This window comes from Elephas maximus, chromosome 1 (assembly GCF_024166365.1).
Source record: "Elephas maximus indicus isolate mEleMax1 chromosome 1, mEleMax1 primary haplotype, whole genome shotgun sequence".
Lineage (NCBI taxonomy): Eukaryota > Metazoa > Chordata > Mammalia > Proboscidea > Elephantidae > Elephas > Elephas maximus.
Window position 1 is genome coordinate 241,186,993 of NC_064819.1, and position 20,204 is coordinate 241,207,196.

The 20,204-nt window shown below is 44.4% G+C and overlaps 1 protein-coding gene across 2 annotated transcripts in view; it reads right to left on the reverse strand.

The window, feature by feature from the left end:
• Window positions 1-20,204, reverse strand: part of SMOC2 (SPARC related modular calcium binding 2) — a 266,270-nt gene that overhangs the window by 68,664 nt on the left and 177,402 nt on the right. For both annotated transcript variants that reach the window (XM_049905707.1, XM_049905702.1), the window contains exon 9: window positions 16,811-16,893. In XM_049905707.1, coding sequence (XP_049761664.1) covers window positions 16,811-16,893 — 83 coding nt within the window. The remainder of the gene's footprint in view (window positions 1-16,810; window positions 16,894-20,204) is intronic.

The window sequence follows — 20,204 nt, forward strand, 5'->3', positions numbered from 1 at the left end:
ACAAACCCCAAGGGACTCCAAGGATCACTGGCTGACACTGCAAACTAGGATAAAGGCTGACAGACTAACTGACACAGCCAAGACCCTGATTTGGACTTTCAGCCTCCAGCACTGTGAGAAAATAAATTTCTGTTTATCACCCACATGTGGTATTTCTGTGACAGCAGCAGGAGGCCACTAAGGCAGTATTCTGACCAGTTCTAGATTAAAATCACATGAAAGCCACGAGGATGAGAACTTCCAAGAGAGCAACAAAAATGATTCCATAAAAGGGTGGAAATAAGGTGCAGAAGAAAAGCTGAGGAGTCCCTGGGTCGCACAGTGGTTGAGCATTCGGCTACTAACTGAAAGGTCAGTGATTCAAAGCCACCCAGCACCTCTTCAGACAAAAGACCTGGTGATCTGCTCCTGTAAAGACCGTTGCTGTTGTTAGGTGCCATCAATCGGTTCTGACTCATAGGGACCCTATGTACAACACAACAAAACATCGCCCAGTCCTGCGCCATCCTCACAATCATTATGCTTGAGCTCATTGTTGCGGCCACTGCGTCAATTCATCTCATTGAGGATCTTCCTCTTTTTCACTGACCCTTTACTTTACCAAGCATGATGTCCTTCTCCAGGGACTGATCTCTCCTGACAACATGTCCAAAGTATGTGAGATGTAGTCTTGCCATCCTAGCTTCTAAGCAGCACTCTGGCTGTACTTCCTCCAAGACTAATTTGTTCATTCTTCTGGTAGTCCATGGTATATTCAACATTCCTCCAGAACACCACAATTCAAAGGCATCAATTATTTGGTTTTTTTTTTTTTTTATTCATTGTCCAGCTTTCACATGCAAAAACAACCCTAAGGGGCTGTTCTACAACAGCAAAGAAAAGCTCCAGGTGTCAGAATTGCTCCGCTTGGCGAAGAGGAGAAACCAGAAGCAAACATTACAAGCATTTAACAGCAATTGATCCCACACCTGTGTGCCCAAACAGGACTTGGGACTACTGAGCTCAGCATGTACAGTCTGAATGAGAAATAAAACAGACAGACATGAATTAAAAATAAAAAATTATGGGAAAACAACAGTTTTGGTTGGCATTGATTACGCAAGTGTCAAAAGAGGCAGAGGAGGTAAAGTGAAGACTGTAGCTTTGATAAAAAGAACTTTCTAACTACGGCAGGTGCTAAATCATGAAACAGATGGATTACCCTGGAAGATCTACAGCCCTGGCTGGGTCTCTCTTAGCTGTTTGGACTGGCTGCATCCTGGTTTCACCTGAGACACACAGGCCCTTTTTTAAAATTTTTTTTTTTTAGACTAATGACTCCAGGCATCATGGCTATATTATTATGAAAATAAATTAATCTTGTATTATAGAAAAAAATTCTGATTTGGCTATAGTCCGGTGTGAATAAATTCAGATTAAGTATGAGCAGAGCCTAAATTATTAAAAGTGAGTTATAGGACAGTTAGAAGTAATTTTTTTTTTTTTTTAATTTCAAGTATATACCAGGCTAGAGAGGTTTTTATATTGGTTAATTACACAGACAAATTGCTTCAGTAAAGAGACAGGAATTGTCTGTAATAGAATAATAATTGTTTAACAACAAATTTAACTTATTTGATGATGTTTGAGAATAGTTTGTTTCCTTAAGTTATTTAAACTGTCCCCAGAATATTGCTTACACTACTAATTTGTCTGGCGAATGCGTCTTTCATGATTAATACAGATCTAAACTTTATTCCATCTCTATTATGCAGAATCATAACTTTTTCAAAGTAACCGAGGCCAATCTGGCCAGAATTTCCGTATACTGATGTAACTGATAGTGCTCCTTGCCATCTTCAAGGACTTTTTATTGGTCCTTTAAATTTCAAAAGTCTGGCTTTACAAGAAAACAGCAAAACCAACACCAGCTCAGCTACATTTCTTCTAAAATGAACGGATACGAAACTTGTGTTTTGGGGTTACCATGAACCTCCCTTCTCTGAACTTCTTTGCTCTACTGGTGTGTGTACCTAACACCTGGCTCTGTGTTATTTTAACAACTTCCTGGGAATTTTGAGATTAAGATACTTATTGCGTTACCCAACAGAATGTTGGGTAATAAGAATTCAGGTTGGAACCTGTGAATTTTAGAAATTTAACACTTTTCAAAAAGTTAGCCTAACTTTTTATAATCATTTGTCAATGTAGTTATATTTCACGGATCTCAGTTTGTTGTTATCAGGTGCTCCTGAGTCAGTTCCAACTTACACCAACCCCATGTACACCAGAACCAAACACTGCCTGGTCCTGCGCCATCCTCACAATTGTTAATATGTTTGAGCCCACCGTTGCTGCCACTGCGTCAACCCACCTCGTTGAGGGTCCCTTTACCAGGCATGATGTAGTTTTGTCATCCTCACTTCTAAGGAGCACTCTGGCTGTACTTCCTCCAAAACAGACTTATTTGTTCTTCTGGGAGGTCATGGTATATTCCATACTCTTCACCAACACCATAATTCAAAGGCATCAATTCTTCTTTGGTCTTCCTTATTTATTGTCCGGCTTTCACGTGCATATGAGGCAACTGAAAATCTCATTTTAAGAGTGTTTATCTGGTTATGGAAGTCCCTGGGTAGTACAAACAGTTAATCTGCTCAGCTACTAAGTGAAAGGTTGGAAGTTCAAGTCTACCCAGAGGCACTTCAGAAGAAAGGTGATCTAATTCTGAAAAATCAGGCACTAAAACCCTTTGGAGCACAGTTCTACTCCAGAACACATACGGTCGCCGTTACTTGGAGCTGACTTGATGACAACTGGAACTGCTTATTTAATTACAGCTGAAGGGAATTTTGGTGTTCCTTACCATGGATACCTCTATCATGAACAATACTCAGAGTGTCCATGATGTTAAGAGCCCCATATTTACTCAAGTAAAAGGTACCATGTTCCTAATCCAGCTAGACTGGACTCCTTGGTGTCCCTTAAATATGTCTTATATTTTCCATCCCTACATTTTTTCCCATTCTTTTTGCAAGATCTCTTCCAGCCCTTTTACCTCCTTAACCTACACAACTTTTTACTTCCTCTATTGCCTAGATAGAGGGTCAGCAAAAAAGAGGAAGATCCTCAATGAGATGGATTGACACAGTGGCTGCAACAATGGGCTCAAGCATAACAATGACTGTGAGGATGGTGCAGAACCGGGCAGTGTTTCCTTCTGTTGTACACAGGGTCACTATGAGTCGGAACCGACTCGACGGCATCTAACAACTACAACATCGCCTATCACCTCTTCTTATCCAAAGTGGCACACACTGGTTCTTTGCCACCACTGTGAGATGAAGTGCAAGAATTTTGTTGCTTTTTATCTGGTGAACCCATTGCCACTGAGTTCATTCTGACTCATAGCTACCCTAAAGAACAGAGTACAACTTGCATCTCACTCCCAAGAAGTGGCTGGTAGGTTCGAATCAAAAACCTTTTGGCTAGCAGCAGAGTGCTTAACCACTGTGCCACCAGGGCTCCTTTGCTATTTATCAGGGCCAGCTAATTTGTAGGCCTTAGTGAAAAACTGAAAATGTGGGGCCTCCTGTTCAAATGTTATTAAGAATTTCATGTTGCTGACAGTGGTGCATTAAACCAAGAGCAGGACCCTTCTGAGCACAGGACCCTGTGCAAAGGCCCAGTCTACCTCCCTGTGAAGCTGGTCCTGCTGCTAATATATTACCTGTATAAATATATGCTTGGGAACTATGCAGGGGAGTGTCTATAAATCTGTAAGTTTTCTTGAGTGGAAAAGAAATGGGTGGACTAATTGAACATAAATCTCATATAATTTTACCTCTAGTGCCATTGTTAGGTGCTGTTGAATGGGCTCTGACTCATGGCAACCTTGTGTACAACAAAATGAAAAGTTGCCTAGTCCTGTGCCCTCTTCACGATCGTTGGTATGTTCGAGTCCACTGTTGTACCTATTGTGTCAATCCATCACGTAGAGAGTTTCCCTCATTTCCATGCCCCTCTACTTTACCAAACATAATGTCTTTTTCTAGAGGTTGGTCTTTCTGATGACTTATCCAAAGTAAGCAAGTTGAAGTCTCAACATCCTTGCTTATAAGGAACATTCTGGTTGAATTTCTTCTCCGACTGATTCAATATTTTTTGCCAACATCATAATTCAAATCCATCGATTTTTCTTCAGTCTTCCTTATTCATTGTCCAGCTTTTACATGCATATGAGGCAACTGAAAACAACATGTTTTGGGTCAGACGCACCTTAGTGCTCAAAGTGACATCTTTGCTCTTTAGGACTTTAAAGAGGTCTTTTGTTGCTGATTTGTCCAATGCAATACATCATTTGATTTCTTGACTTCTGCTTCCATGGGCCTTAATGGCTTATCCACGTAGAATGAAATAATTGAAAACTCCCATTTATTCTGGTAGGTGCCATAAACTTGGAATTGATAAGAAGATACTTCGCAGGCAAGCATCTCCTGCTTCTTGAGCTAGAACAGAGACAGCCTCTGCCTCTCATTTTCATTGTTCACAGACTACTAGGCTCAAGGGCTCCCTTTTCTAGACTAAATAATGTACTTAGACTGAGGCAGAGGTTTCACGTACCTCAAATACATAAATGGCGACTATACAAATGGACCTTGCCGGATGAAATACAAAAGAGTCAAATTGACTACATCTGTGGAAAGAGAAAATGGAGAAGCTAAATATCATCAGTCAGAACAAGACCAGGGGCTGGCTATGGAATAGACCATCAACTACTTATATGCACATTCAAGCTGAAGCTGAAGAAAATTAAAACAAGTCCATGAGAGCCAAATTACAACCTTGAGTATATCCCACCTGAATTTAGAGACCATCTCAAGAGTAGCTTTGATGCACTTAACACTAATGACCAAAAACCAGATGAGTTGTGGGATAAAGAAAGCAAGAGGTCATTAAAAAGACAGGAAAGAAAGATGAGACCAAAATGGATGTCAGAAGAGATTCTGAAACTTAAACACAGAATAGCTAAAGCAAATGGAAGAAATGAAGTAAAAGAGCCAAACAGAAGATTTCAAAGGGAGGCCTAAGAAGACAAAGTAAAGTATGATAATGCAATGTGCAAAGACTTAGAAAACCAAAAGGGAAGAGTACACTCAGCATTTCTCAAGCTGAGAGAACTGAAGAGAAAAATTCAAGCCTCAAACTGCAATACTGGAAGATTCTACGGGCAGAATCTTATAGAATGATGCAGGAAGCATCAAAAGAAGATGAAAGGAATACACAGAGCCACTGTACCAAAAAGAAATGCTTGACATTCAACCATTTCAGGTGGTCAAGAACCGATGGTACTGAAGGAAAAAGTCCAAGCTGCACTGAAGGCATTGGTGACAAACAAAGCCCCAGGAATTGAATACCATCTGAGATGTTTCAACAAACAGATGCAATGCTGGAGGTGCTCACTCGTCTATGCCAAGAAACTTGGAAGTCAGCTACCTGGTCAATTGACTGGAAGGGATCCATATTTGTGTCCATTCCAAAGAAAAGTGATTCAACAGAATGCAGAAATTATCAAACAATATCATTACTATCACACACGAGTAAAATTTTGTTGAAGATAATTCAAAAATGGTTGCTGCAGTACATGGACAGGGAACTGCCAGAAATTCACTGAAGATTCAGAAGAGGACCTGGAAACAGGGATATGATTGCTGATGTCAGATGGATCTTGGCTGAAAGCAGAGAATACCAGAAAGATGTTTACTTGTGTTTTACAGACTATGCAAAGGCATTCGACTGTGTGGATCATAACAAATTATGGATAACATTGCGAAGAACGGGAATTCTAGAACACTTAATCATACTCAGGAAACCCTGGTGGCGTAGTGGTTAAGTACTATGGCTGCCAACTAAAGGGTCAGCAGTTCAGATCCGCCAGGCGCTCCTTGGAAACTCTATGGGGCAGTTCTGCTCTGTTCTATAGGGTCGCTATGAGTTGGAATCAACTCGACGGCATGGGTTTTGGTTTGGTTTTTTTTTTTGGTAATTGTACTCATGAGGAGCCTGTACATAGATCAAGAGGCAGTTGTTCAGACAGAACAAGGGGATACTGCGTGGTTTAAAGTCAGGAAAGGTGTGTGTCATGGCTGTATCCTTTCACCATACTTATTCATGTATGCTGAGCAAATAATCAGAGAAGCTGGACTATATGAAGAAGAACGGGGCATCAGGATTAGAGAAAAGCTCATTAACAATCTGCAATATGCAGATGACACAACCTTGCTTGCTGAAAGTGAAGAGGACTTAAAGCACTTACTGATGAAGTTCAAAGACCACAGCCTTCAGTATGGATTACACCTCAACATAAAGAAAACAAAAATCCTCACAACTGGACCAATAAGCCACATCCTGATAAACAGAGAAAAGATTGAAGTTGTCAAGAATTTCATTTTACTTGGATCCACAAACAATACCACCGGAAAGAGCAGTCAAGAAATCAAAAGACGCATTGCACTGGGCAAATCTCCTGAAAAAGACTTCTTTAAAGTGTTAAGAAGCAAAAATGTCACCTTGAAGACTAAGGTGTGCCTGACCCAAGCCATGGTGCTTTCAATCACCTCATATGCATGTGAAAGCTGGACAATGAATAAAGAAGACCTATGAAGAATTAATACCTTTGAATTGTGGTGTTGGGGAAGAATATTGAATATAGCATGGACTGCCAAAAGAACAAACAAATCTGTCTTGAAGAAGTATAACCAGAATGCTTCTTAGAAGCAAGGATGTCGAGATTTCACCTCACATACTTTGGACATGTTATTAGGAGGGACCAGTCCCTGGAGAAAGGCACCATGATTGATAAAGTAGAGGTGGTCAGCAAAAAAGAAGATAACTCCCTAGGAAATGTATCCACACAGTGGCTACAAAAATGGCCTCAAGCATAATAACAATTTTGAGGATGGTGCAGGACCAGGCAGTGTTTCGTTCTGTTGTATAAAGGGTTGTCCTAAGTTGGAACTGACTGGATGGCACCTAATGACAACAATTATATTCTCTGTGTCTGTTCTTATTTTATTATGAGTGAGCAATTCCCCCAGCCTTCCCCCATGCCTTCTCCCCATTTGCTTAAAAATGGAGAAGAAATATCAATGGGACTAAATATTCTAGTACAAATCTCACTAAGGCTTCTGCCAAGTGTACGGAATGGTGGCTACTTTTTGGTTCTTTCCTTTGTATGCCTTCTGCAATATTCGAGCAGCCTATCAACCTTTTTTTTTTCTTTTTTAAAGAAACCTGCAGCCTGTTGTTGTCGAACTGATTCCAACTCCCAGCGACCATACAGGAGTGTAGAACTGCCCCATCGTGTTTTCAAGGAGCAGCTGGAGTGTTTGAACAGCTGACCTTTTGTTGAGCAGCAGAGCTCTTAACCGCTGTGCCACCAGGGCTCCAGAAACAGGGGGTATAAACAAAACACTCAATTTACATTAGTCCTGTGTGTCTATTAAGGCATTTTCAGGTCCTCGCGAGGCGTTCCCTCCATCTTGACTGGGAGACGGACCGAGCCTTCCCAGATATTCCGGCAGATGCTGTCTCCTGCACCTCACAGATTCCAACCATTCCACTCCAGTGCCTTCGGCACCGTTATCTTAGGAAGTATTCCCGACTTAAGAAGCCTTTAGGATGGAAATACATGTGTGATCCTTGTAAGTGACTTTTCATTAATAGCATTCCTTTCCTCTATAAAACTGACTTAATGGACCATTTCTTAGTCAAGCTTTCTAAAACATGCAATTTTCTTCTAAGGGTTAGTAATCTTATTCATCTACAAATTTAATTTCATGTTTAATCATCAAGCTCACTGCTCAAAAAAAAAAAAAAAAAATGTCAGCTCAGGTCTCTCTCTCAAGCGTCGCCACTCAGAAAAGTCCCCTCTGTATCAGAGAAGTCAAAACACAAGTCACTGACGCTGAGTTAAGAAGCAATGTTCCTAGGTATAATCATCTCATCAGACAGCTCTTAAATGCACCATTCTGTGTTTCAACAGTCCTCTCTCACATGGCACATTTTTCCTAACTTCCTAACAGCCTTTTCCTCGCCCTAGGCTTTGAGAAGGAAGATGGGATAAGGCTTCTCCAAGTCTGCAGGTAAAGAGGAAACAAGCAGTAGAATAATGGCCCCATAGGAGGCACAGGATTACTTACGACATTTGCTGAGCCATCTGAATCAGCAGGACATCTGAGGGTTACACACCGAAAACTTAATACTGAATTCCCTCACTCAGCTAAAACTTAGCAGGATGACGTCTGTGGACTCAGTGCTCGATTTGACAGTAGAAATCACAGACGTTGAGGTCTTTAATTGGCGAAGTGCTGACCTCTCATGCTGTCTTTGAAAGTGCCTCAAAGGCTGCAGAATACACCCCTTGGCTGGCTGTTAAACCCACTTTGGAGAAAAGGTAAATATTTAAAATTTAAAGTGTCATGTAATCCTTTGCACAAATACTTAATTCAGGATCTTATTATCTTTGGAAAATACCGTAAATTAAGTTTAAGGCAAGGTATATATCATTTTACACTGCCTCAAAAAATCATGATTAATTAAAAAAAATTAGAATCTTGCTAAAATAGTACCTGAAGAATCAAGGGGTGTTTTCAGGATTTCTATTTGAGTCACGGATTACATCATACCTGCAGTCACTGGGGGCCCTAAGAAAAGAGATGCTCATTGCTGGAGGCTTTAGAGGGTTCTGCCTTGTTGCTTAGGAGTCCCTAGGTGATGCAGCGGTTGAGGTGCTCTACTGCTAACTGAGAGGTCAATGGTTGGAAACCACCAGCGGCTCCACAGAAGAAAGATGTGGGAGTGTGCTTCCACAGAAAATTACAGCCTTGGAAACCCGATGGGGTTGTTATGAGTCAGAATTGACTTGACGGCAGTGAGTTTTTGGGTGGTGCAAATGGTTAATGGGCTTGGCTGCTCACTGAAAGACTGGAGGTTTAAGTCCACCCAGAGGTGCTTCAAAAGAAAGGCCTGGCTATCTACTTCTGAAAAATCGGCCTTTAAAAACCTGGTGGAGCACAGTTCTACTCTGACACACATGGGGGCACCATGAGTCAGAACTGACTCAACAACAACTGAAACGTTGTGGGTTAACTCCCTCTTAGAAGGACTTCTAGCTAAGATGGAGCCTTGACTCTCAGTGATAGCTCTTAGGTCCACAGAACTACCAGGGGGCACTCTGGAGAGAGACTGCATGACCTAAATAAATGCCACTCTATCTATCCACTGCCCAGAATCAGGAGGTGGAGAGGCACTGTCTAGCTGATGGCACAGACCTGGCGTGTGGGCTTGGAGGCTAAGGCAGTGGAGGATGGAATCTGTCCTGAGGTCTACCAGGACGCCCAAGGTACTCCTTCTTCAGTTACTTCACCATTCTGGTGTTGGGATCCCAGCTAGGACATGAACGCTGTGAAGTCTATACGAAGTCATTATAGATTCTGATTGAATTGACGGAGGGAAGAGTGGATTAGCATAAGGAATACGACTTCTCCTTGTAGACTCATTGCTCACAGAGCTACATTCCCATCTCGGGGTACTTCATAGGCAATGCCTGTGGATATGATTTGATTATACTGCACCACAATCAATAACGAATAACTGAATCAAGTGACAGCCCATTAGTTCAAATGGAAATGAAGCAAGAGCCTGTGAAGAGTCAAAGAAGAGAGCACATTTCTCAATTAAAGCCACACTTAAGCATGAGGACGAGCCAGAAAAGGCTGTATGTGCACAGGACACAACTTATCTGCTCAGTACAAGTCAGAAGTCATAAAACTTGAGCCAGAAAAACAACATATTTTGATTTCACTTTAAATAAAAGTCTTGATGATAAGCCTGCTCTCTGGAGAGCTGAGCTCTCTAAGTAATTGGTGAGCTAGGTCAGCTGGCTGGATGCTTCTCCCAAGTTCCTGAGGCAAGCACAGCTCAGTGTTCTCTGTCCTCTGCCTGCATGTCCTCCCTGCAGAGGTTATGCTAATGGCTCAGTTCTGGCCTTCCAAGCACTACACTCTACTTCCGTCTCTAAGACTCTTTGCAAATCTGTAGGCACCTCCTAACAAAGTGAAGACTTTGCTGTGTCTTCCTCCTCATGCTGGGCACAAGGAGCCCTGGGGTCTAATAGGACCAATGGACTCTGTGCTGTTCTTCCTGGAAAAGGTACAGCGTATCCTCAACCCAAAACAAGCCCTGGTGGCACAACAGTTAAGCACTTGGCTGCTAATCAAAAGGCTGGTGGTTCGAACTCACCCAGCAGCTCTGAGTGAGAAAGACCTGGAGATCAGATCTCATAAGGATTACAGCCTAGAAAACCCTATGGGATAGTTCTACTCTGTCACATGGAGTTGGAATGAGTTGGCATCGACTTGATGGCAACTAACAACAACAACAAAGTCTTTGACCACTTCGAGAGCCCCTAGTTAAGAGCTGGGCTGCTAACCAAAAGGATAGCAGTTTGAATCTACCTGCCACTCCTTGGAAGCCCTATGGGGCAGTTCTACTGTGTCCTATAGGGTCACAACGAGTTAGAATCAACTCAACGGCAACGGGTTTTAATTTGTCTAAGACTAATATCGTGGCTCTTAAACTAAGTCAGATACGTGGTTGGTAAGTCTAGGTTCATGATGTCACCCACACAGAATAGTCAGGAAGGCATCATCATAGGCAAAGGGAAATGCCAAGTGTCCTTAATTGGCGAATTCTTTTCAGGATGTTGGGTGCCTCCTATGTTCCCTGCACGGAGTCCCTGGGCGATGCAAACAGCTAAGTGCTTGGCTACTAACTGTCAGGTTGGTGGTTCAAATTCATCCAGAGGTGCCTCGAAAGAAAGGCCTGGAGATCTACGTCCAACAGGTCACAGTTATTGAAAACCTCATGGAGCACAGTATTACCTTAATACACGAGGTCGCCACGAGTCCGAGGTGACTCCATGCCAACTGGTTTTGGTTTTGTATGTGCCTTTTTTTATGGTGTGGGACGCTGGGGACACCCGGAGCCAGTCCCTCCAGAGGACCACTATGGTAAGCAGGGCAGACGAGTTGTCAGCATTTTATGGTGTGGGACGCTGGGGACACCCGGAGCCAGTCCCTCCAGAGGACCACTATGGTAAGCAGGGCAGACGAGTTGTCAGCATTCGCCCGATAATGCCATGTGCCCTTGGAGGCCATGGGAGCATGTGGGCAGGACTCAGGGAGAGCACCCCTAGGAAGCGGGTCCTGAAGGAACACTCCAAGGAGGAGCAGTCCCAGCAGACAGGACATGAGCAGAAGGCCAGGATGGGAGCAGCTCTCCAGCATGGAGGGAGTGATGGAGGGGAGGGTGCGGCTGGAGCATGGGGGGTGGGAGGAGGGTTGTTTTTAAACATCAGCTAGAGGGCAGCTAAGAGTCGGCAGTGCAAAGTAAACTTAAATACATGTGTAAAGTGGAGAAGGCGTGGTTGGACGCCTCTGTTTACCATCTCTACCACACCGGGTTTCTGACTTCTCATGGATCACATGACAGACCCTCAAGGGAAAGACAAATATTAGGCTCTTCAAAGGCCAACCTAATGACCCACATCTCAATATGTGACCTTCAAAGGCCAACCTAATGACCCATTTCTCAATATGTGGCCTTCAAGGGCCAATCTAATGACCCACTTCTTGGTATGTGACCTTCAAGGGCCAACCTAATGAACCACATCTCAATACGTGACCTTCAAGGGCCAATCTAATGACCCACTTCTCGGTATGTGACCTTGAAGGGCCAACCTAATGACCCACATCTCAATGCGTGACCTTCAAGGGCCAACCTAATGACCCACTTCTCAGTATGTGACCTTGAAGGGCCAACCTAATGACCTCCTTCTCAATATATGACCCATCAGGCAGGCTCTTGAACTCTCTTTCCACATGGTGAAATGCTGGCCTCCAAAGATTAAGCTATCATTTACTGTCAATGCCTGTGAGCTGAAAAATCTAACTATTGAGCAAAAGATGGAAATAAATACTAGGCAGCCAACAACGCCCCACCAAAAAAAAAAGTGAGATGGGTGTGACAATATTGTCAGCTTGAAGGACCCTTATTAGTGACAACTTGGAAAAGCAACTTAAAAAGGGAAACCATAACTTTTAAAAGAAAAAAAAATTTGTTAGCCTATGAGTGGCTTAACATATCTACTTGCCCAATGAAGAACCAAATTATTCTAGAAATATGCTTTTACTTCCTACAGAGATCAGCCCTTCTCCTGGGGTTATTTTAAGACCTACTTGTTTTTCCCTAATAAGGATAATAATCTGGAAATAACCGAAATGATTAAGTGGTTATGAGCAGGACACTCACAAACATCCACCACTACAGAATAAGCTGACCTTTACAGAGGGTGGTTTCGTGGGACTGGGAGTCTGGTTTTCATTTAAGATATGGATGAGGACATAGCATCTCTGCTCTGATGGACTCACAGTCCTTCTCTCCCTCATCGCAGCAGGCATGGCTGGGTTTTTACAGCTTGGATGTACACCTCTGCACGACTCTTTCCTCCCGAATTGCTCTTAGACTTGGAATCTTAGATTCTCTCTCTCTCTGAATGGCATGTCTAACAAGCCAACAGTGACATCATTTCATGTTTCTACATATTGATGACCAGTTGCCCCCACAAGATAAATGACCATTTCCTTTTTTAAGCCAATAATCCTGGGTCTAGAAATAACATATTCCATTCTGCCGTGAAAACATCCTCCCAGCAAAGTACAATCACAAAGAAAGAGGAGAAATTGCCTCTGGTCACAGTACATTTTACCAGTGAAGGGTAAAGCTTGACTGGACATTAACGCAGCACATTTACAGTAAACTGTGAAAATTACAGCCAAACTGTACCTAGGAGTAATGAAGTTTTGTATTATCAGAAAAAGAAACAGTCTTGGTCCCTTTACAGGGTGTGTCTGAGGGACCAAGGACAGACTGTTTGAAGTAATGTGGAGTGATTCTGGGGACCAGCTGAAACAGCACACATTTGTTGAGGGCTTTCTATGTGCCAAGCACTGTGCAAAATGCACCATATCATTTAAGGCAAAAACCATCTATTAGTGTCACAACCTGACTTCAAAGCAAGTGATTCCACCAGACAATGGAGGAAGGGAACTCTCTTCCCACTGGTGGTCACCAGAAAGAAGGCTATCAACTATTACCCAGCACCTTCTGAGGAAAAGGCAGGATGTATACGGAAGATTCCAGACCCAGAGTCCACACGGGGTATTTGCACCTGCACCCTCCTGGTTTCTCTCCCTCAGCTCCTCCTCCTGCTCTCTCCAAGATGCAGAAAGAAGTTTGATTCCTGAAGCAGAAAGCAAGTTGGTCACCGACGTAGAGAAATGGAGTATGATAAAAACAATGTTGCCCAGAGATTTCTCAAGCTGGCACCAACAGAAAAACACAACTGGGAAATAGCCAGAGCTCTAAGACGACGACATTTAGAACAAGCAGAGAGAAGATTCTGAGCAACTGTTGTTACTTAGTGTTGGTGGAAAAGGGAAAGACCGGGTCGATAAAAACCAAGTGCTTGATAAAAATCAAGTTTGGGGAAAAACATAGCTAACGGTGCCAAGGAATGTCTGGTTAAGTCATGTTTTACAGGATTCATTCCTTTGTGGATAGGTTAAATAGGAATGTGACATTGCTAGGCTTTGTTAATTGTATAAGGGTTTTTATATTGAGCAAAATAAAAGGCTTTGTTAATTGTATAAGGGTTTTTATACTGAGCAAAATAAAACGATTGTTTAGAAACCTTTATTACCTCTGATTTCATTATCTAGGGAAAGACTTTAAAAAAATTACCGTCCTTTAGAAGAAGGTTTACAGAGCAAATGAGCTTCTCATTAAACAATAAATACACATTGCTTTGTGACACTGGTTGCCAACCCCACAACGTGTAAACACTCTCCCCTTCTTGGCCTTGGGTTCCCTATTCCCAGCTTTCCTGACTCTTCCTAACTTCAAGTCCTTGCCCCTGGGCTGGTGTGCCCATTCAGTCTCATTTTATGGGCTTGTCTAATCTTTGGCTGAAGGATGAACCTCAGGGGTGACTTCAGTACTGAGCTAAAAGGGTGTCTGGGGGCCATACTCTCTGGGTTTTTCCAGTCTTTGTTAGGCCTGTAAGTCTGGTCTTTTTTTGTGAGTTAGAATTTTTTTCTACATTTTTCTCCAGCTCTGTCCAGGACCCTCTATTGTGATCCCTGTCAGAGCAGTCAGGGGTGGTAGCCCGGCACCATCTAATCGTGCTGGACTCAGTCTGGTGGAGGCTATGGTACTTGTGGCCCATTGGTCCTCTGGACTAATCTTTCCCTTGGTGACTTTGGTTTTCTTCATTTTCCCTTGCTCCAGATAGAGTGAGACAAGTGGAGTATCTCAGATGGCCACTCATAAGCTTTAAGACCCCAGACATTACTCACCAAAGTAGGATGTAGAACATTTTCTTTATAAATTCCATTATGCCAATTGAGTTAGATGTGCCCAGAGACCACGGTCCTCAGTAGGGAAAGACTTTTTGATACTGACCTGGGGCCATGACTCATTACTGTTTACTTGGTAGCACGTTTTTGCAGACCACAGACATCGCACCTGTTCTAAATAAATTCTCTCCTACCTGCAAGCCTCTGAAGCGATAACACTGCCAGGGTCTGCACGTTTAAGAATTCAGTACCCAAAAGACAAAGCTGCATTTTCTTATCTCCCTTAATTTTTAAAACATTTAAAATAATAGGATAATGCTGCTAAAACAAATAAACCCATAAACATAAAAATGTGTTTGTGCCTTTTTAAGCTTTTAAAAAATAAACATGAAAGCTTACAAACCAAACAGACACACATGCACCTCCAGAGAAGCAGAACGGACTCCTCATACCACCTGCATCAAACCACAATCAAGGCTCTAGTACTCCATTCTTGCCGGTGAATACAACAGAGGACTGAGTTAGCAAAGTCTTATTATCTAACAGAGGAACACAGTAAAATTTGAAAAGTCAGTATCATCGTGAGATGATGAGCCAGTGTTAGTTTCTCAGTTTTCCAAAAAAAAAAAAAAAATGCAGCATCATGGTGACGATTGACGGCCAAGGAGAGTTACTCTGCAGGTGAAATTGTTTTATTGCTCCGAGGCCCAAAGAAGACCAGGGGAGACACTTGAAGATCCTGAGTCATTACCTAGAGGTTGGAAATTAGAAGAAGTGGCTCCTCAGACAACCAGGACCGCCCCCTGCAATGAAGTGCATCTGTTTCTGTGTCTGAGACACCAGGAGACAAACCAAAGGAGGTGCTTTCATTAACTGAAAACAGAAAACTGCCCGTCTTGTTAACCCCTGCACAGCTGCTGGACAGTGCCGTGTGGACCACCAAGGACTGGCTACATTCCACTTCCCGGAATGTTCTGGATGCTGCTGTTACCAGAAAGGATGGGGGAGCTAAGCAGAGTGTGGGCCACTTTTATTAGGTGGAAAATCAACCATTTAGCCTTCTTCCTCTAGGAACCAGGTTCTGGCTACTCTCCTCAGAATGTCCGCACATTTTCTCTACTTCCTCCTCGACATTCTGTCGCCTCCCCGACCAAATGAGGCAATCCCCAGGGGCAGATGTTCGTTTTGCTTCCCTACAACCCCATTCTGTCCTCTCTGCTTCCTCGGGGTCAAGTACGTTCCTTCAAAATCTTGTTGAATGCATATGGAAATGTACAAATTAATAATTTCGACATTGTATATATTTTTGTCTTCTCTGTCTTTGTTTGTAAAGCAGAAAAACATCTTTACATTTTAAAATTTAAAACCCCCTTGTCAATGGTATTACAAATAATGCAAGAGCCATGCAAGCTTTCTGGAAAGGAATTTACCAGGTTTCGTATAAGACCGAGACCAAAGAGGATCTCAAGCTAAGGGCGCTGTGATTGAGTCTTATGATCTCTGGGGCTTTGGCTAAACACACATAATCTGGGGTGTTTACAGAAAAAATCATGAAGAGGATCATAAACGACACAAGCTCGCAGCCAGCGCAGAAGCACCCTGCTGGTGCAGTCACCATCTGCCGGCAGCGCTCTGTCTGGATCTCCTTGCTCTCGTGGGGTGAATGGAGCTGCTGGGGCCCCGTGCGTGTGGGTCCTGTGGGTGTCCTGCGATGCGGCCACTTTCAGTCTTACCTATACTGCTGAGTCGAGGGTGGCTCCAGGAAGGCTTTAGGCTGAACTGATCACACAGCATTTTTGGTGCATCACAAACACCTACTTGCTTTTTGAGAATGACAACAGCCATGAAGTATCTTTTTGTGAACGCATTTTTAATAACGATGTTTAAGCTCCCTGCTTCTGTTTAATTTGAAGTTGTTCACTGCCATGAAACACACTTGATAAACAGATTAAATGCATGTTTGGCTCCAACCTAAACTTCAGTTTCCTGGACTGCTGGTTCCATTTCAAACGGAATGTCAGAAAATGACGTTTGAATTACTGCTTTCTTTTAGGTAAAATAAAAAGAAGCCTTTTGGGCATTTCAAAAGCATCTAGAAATTCCACAGTAATAACATTACGGTTTTAGGGTTGCACTGTTTTCTTTGCTTACATGTTTGAACCTGGACACTCTTCCCATCCAGCTGGTCCCACATGAAATCAACCTGCCAAGGCCCCAGTCTGTACGCTCTACCTGGTTCAAGTACGGCTGGGAGAGGGTAAACAGCGTTGAATAAATAACTTCCCATCCTACATCCGCAAGAAATCTGAAAGCGGGCCTAACACATTCCCACCAAAACCACCCATTCTACTCACCCTGGAGCTGGCGGCCCTTGAACAGGTCCCTGGCTTTGGTCGGGTGGGCCCTGGCTGTGTTGTCACATTTGGGCTGTTCGTACCTGCAAGGAGGGGTGGGTGGGGTGGGTGAAAAGAAAGAAAGAACACCTGGTTTGAGACTTTGCGACGGTTCCCTGTGGCTCACAGCATACTGCAGACATCTCGTTGTCATATCACAGCACACGTAATTCATCACCTTTGTTACTATGGAGAGGGAGTAACAGAGTGGGCGTATTGGGCACCGTGACTGTGTCTCTTGAGACACAGTTGTTCAAACAAACCTTCTGCATGTCCCCACTGCCATCCGCTGCAGTGCGCTGTGAACAAGCACCCTCCTCCATCCGATCGGGGACAATCCAGAGGGTAGGGCAGCATGACTGCCATCTGCAAACACCTAGCCGCCCCCTACCCCCAGAAGGGCGTGAAGTCTCAGAAGAACCTCAGTGCTTTAGATCCTTATGTCACTCGAAGACCATCTAGTCTAATTTTCCATACAACTCGCGAAGCTACACAATTTTGTCTCACTGTTAATTTAAAATAAATTAAAAAAGGCTACTTTCCGGCCACACGCTGAGTTGACAGGAAACTTAGAAAACCCTGACTGTGGAGGGGGCTAACTTCTGAGCCCACGGGTCCTGCGACCTCTCAGGACCCTCTGCCCCAGTGACTGCTGCAGTGTAAGGTTGGTGTTGGGTGATTCTGCTGAGTTGGTGGAGAGAGCCATGTGCCTCTCACCGAAGGCTCAGATCCCACCAGTGAGAGAGACTTCACGTGCCTCCGTGTGGTCTCGCTGCATCTCCTGGGATGTGCCTGCCTTGGTCTGGGTCTGGGCACTGTGTTACAACAGTGGAGACCCCCAGCACTTCCGTGAGGACTAGCCCAGCCAGGTGGAGGGCCCAGACTGTGAACACAGGTGTACCAGCACTAAGCGTCTGCCTCTCGAGCTCTGACCCCAAAGAGCAGGCTCACCGATGGATCCTGCTCCCATGCACAAGTCCATCCCATCTCCCCAAGCCAAGCTTCTCACAGGAGGATCCCAGGCAGAACTGAGCATGGGAAAGCTATGAAGGAAAGGCCATTCCTGGGAGCTGCGGGGACCCTGACACCAACTTTGACTCAGGACCCCAGATGGCTTTGCCCAACTTCCTGAATGAGACACTTCCCCATCACCTGTCTGCCAGCGGTGGTTCTGTGGTGGATTGCGTGTTGCTGGGATGCGGGAAGCTATACCACAGTATTTCAAATACCAGTAGGGGTGCCCATGGTGGACAGGTTTCAGCAGATCTCCCAGACTAAAACAGACTAGGAAGAAAGGCCTGGCTAGCTACTTCCAAAAACTAGCCACTGATAACCCTATGAATCACAACAGAATATTATCCAATACAGTACTGGAAGATGAGCCCTACATTACAAAGTACTCAAAATACACAGTGGCCGCAACAATGGACTCGAGCACACCAACCATCATGAAGATGGCACAGGATCAGGCAATGTTTCATTCCATTGTGCATGGGGTCACCAGGAGTGAGCAGTGAATGACAACAAGACATTTCCCACCACCTTCTTCATTCCCTCTTTTCTCCCCTCTGAGCCTGACTCCACTTTGGTCTGAGGCCCCCCTGCCCCTGGTTCTCTTTCCAAGTCCTCTCCCCTGACACATTTCTTGCACATGGAATCCTGTCGTTTTGTCTGCTGCTCAAGGGTCCTGGGGTAGCACACTGTGACAGGTGATACTCCAAGGGAAGCCTCGCACTCCAGGCAAGCGCCATCAGAGAGCATCCAGTCTTGTCTTGCAGGTTCACAAAAATGTGGAAGATAAGTAGGAACAGTGAACGGCAGCCATTAGCTTGTATTCTTTAAAACGCAGCGGTGTCCTAAACCAGAAGACAGAGGCGCAGTCCCCTGGGAATGTGGATACTGGTGGAGGGGCCCGTTTCTGAACTGGGGTGTCTCCCAATCCAGTGGGGACCATGGCAAGTCAATGGCGAGTTGATGCGTTCACCAAGAGAAGGCAGGTCAAAGAGGCCAGTTTAGATTGTGAAGCTCCATTTTTACTCATGCTTATTGAAGCTGCAGAAGGTGGACACTCTCAGGGTTGGGAAACCCCATTTCAGGCTGTAGGTCTGGCCTATGTCCCTGGGGTTGGCACCTGTGACACCTGTGTAGCACTGACACCTTCCTAGCAAAGACCCTGCACGCTGTCACGTGGCAGGCAGATGGCCAGGTCACCTCAGTTAGACGGGCCTGACAATGGAGTCCCAGTGGAGGCCAAATGCCAGTCCATCCTACAGGACATCCGGGTCTGGTGAGTGTTCAGCACCATCTCAGGGCCTCAGTGCCAGGCTGTGACAGGAAGTTAAACTGTGCACGTGAGCTTGGTGTGGAGTAACCACAACGCTTCAGGACCAACGTCGAGCCATTCCTGCGGGTGACGAGTGATCTCATGGCCCTAGCCGCCACGAGCAATCTTCTAACTCTGAAGCGCCCAGGAAGCTGGACGCCTATTCTGGTCCTGTTCCAGCCTCTGGGGTGTCTTCAGAGTCCTGGCACTGACGTGGATGTGAAGACACGTGCTTAAACCACAGGCTCTGCTGCTTTTAAAGGACTGTGGGGAATGGCTGCAACTTGGGAAAGAGCCATCTCAAGAAATACCGTGAATGCCGTGAAATCTCAAACTAAAAAAAAAAAATCCAGATTCACTCGGACATTCATGGCCATTCTACTCAACACTGTTGAACTCGTTTCCGTGTTGCTGGTGCTGTAATTAGCTGCCGTGGAGTTGGCTCCGACTCATGGTGCCATATGTGTAACAGAAGGAAACTCTGCTGGTCCTGCACCATCTTCTCAAAAGCAGCCCTCTTGCCAGCAGGGGCGGATTACCCAATAGGCAAGGTAAGCATGATGCCTACTTTGCTTACCAGGTCATCTGTGGCAAACAATTTCACATTTTTTCACCACATCAAAGATTCTGCTTCTAGGTATGGGTGGCATCTCTCTCGATCCCAGCCCCACGTCACCTTCCTACAGAACCAAATCTTCTTTTCAAATTCACAGTCCCTGAAGGGGGCCGATGACACAACCAGCAAGGTAAGTATGGGCTTACTTGTGTTCACTAATCTGTAGTGAACAATTTCACATGACTTTCACCACATCGTTGATGTGAACTTGCTCACTACAGGTGATCTGGTAAACAAGTAAGCACCGTGCTTACCTTGCCTATTGGGTAATCCACCCCTGCTTGCCAGTCTAGTGCCCCTCAGTACCTGGCTCACTGCCACTGGTGTGCACTCCCAGGGAGAGGTCAGAGGCAGGGACTGCCCTCAAGGCCAGGTAAGAGAAGCCTGAGGTCGATTGTCTGACCACTGCAGATGGA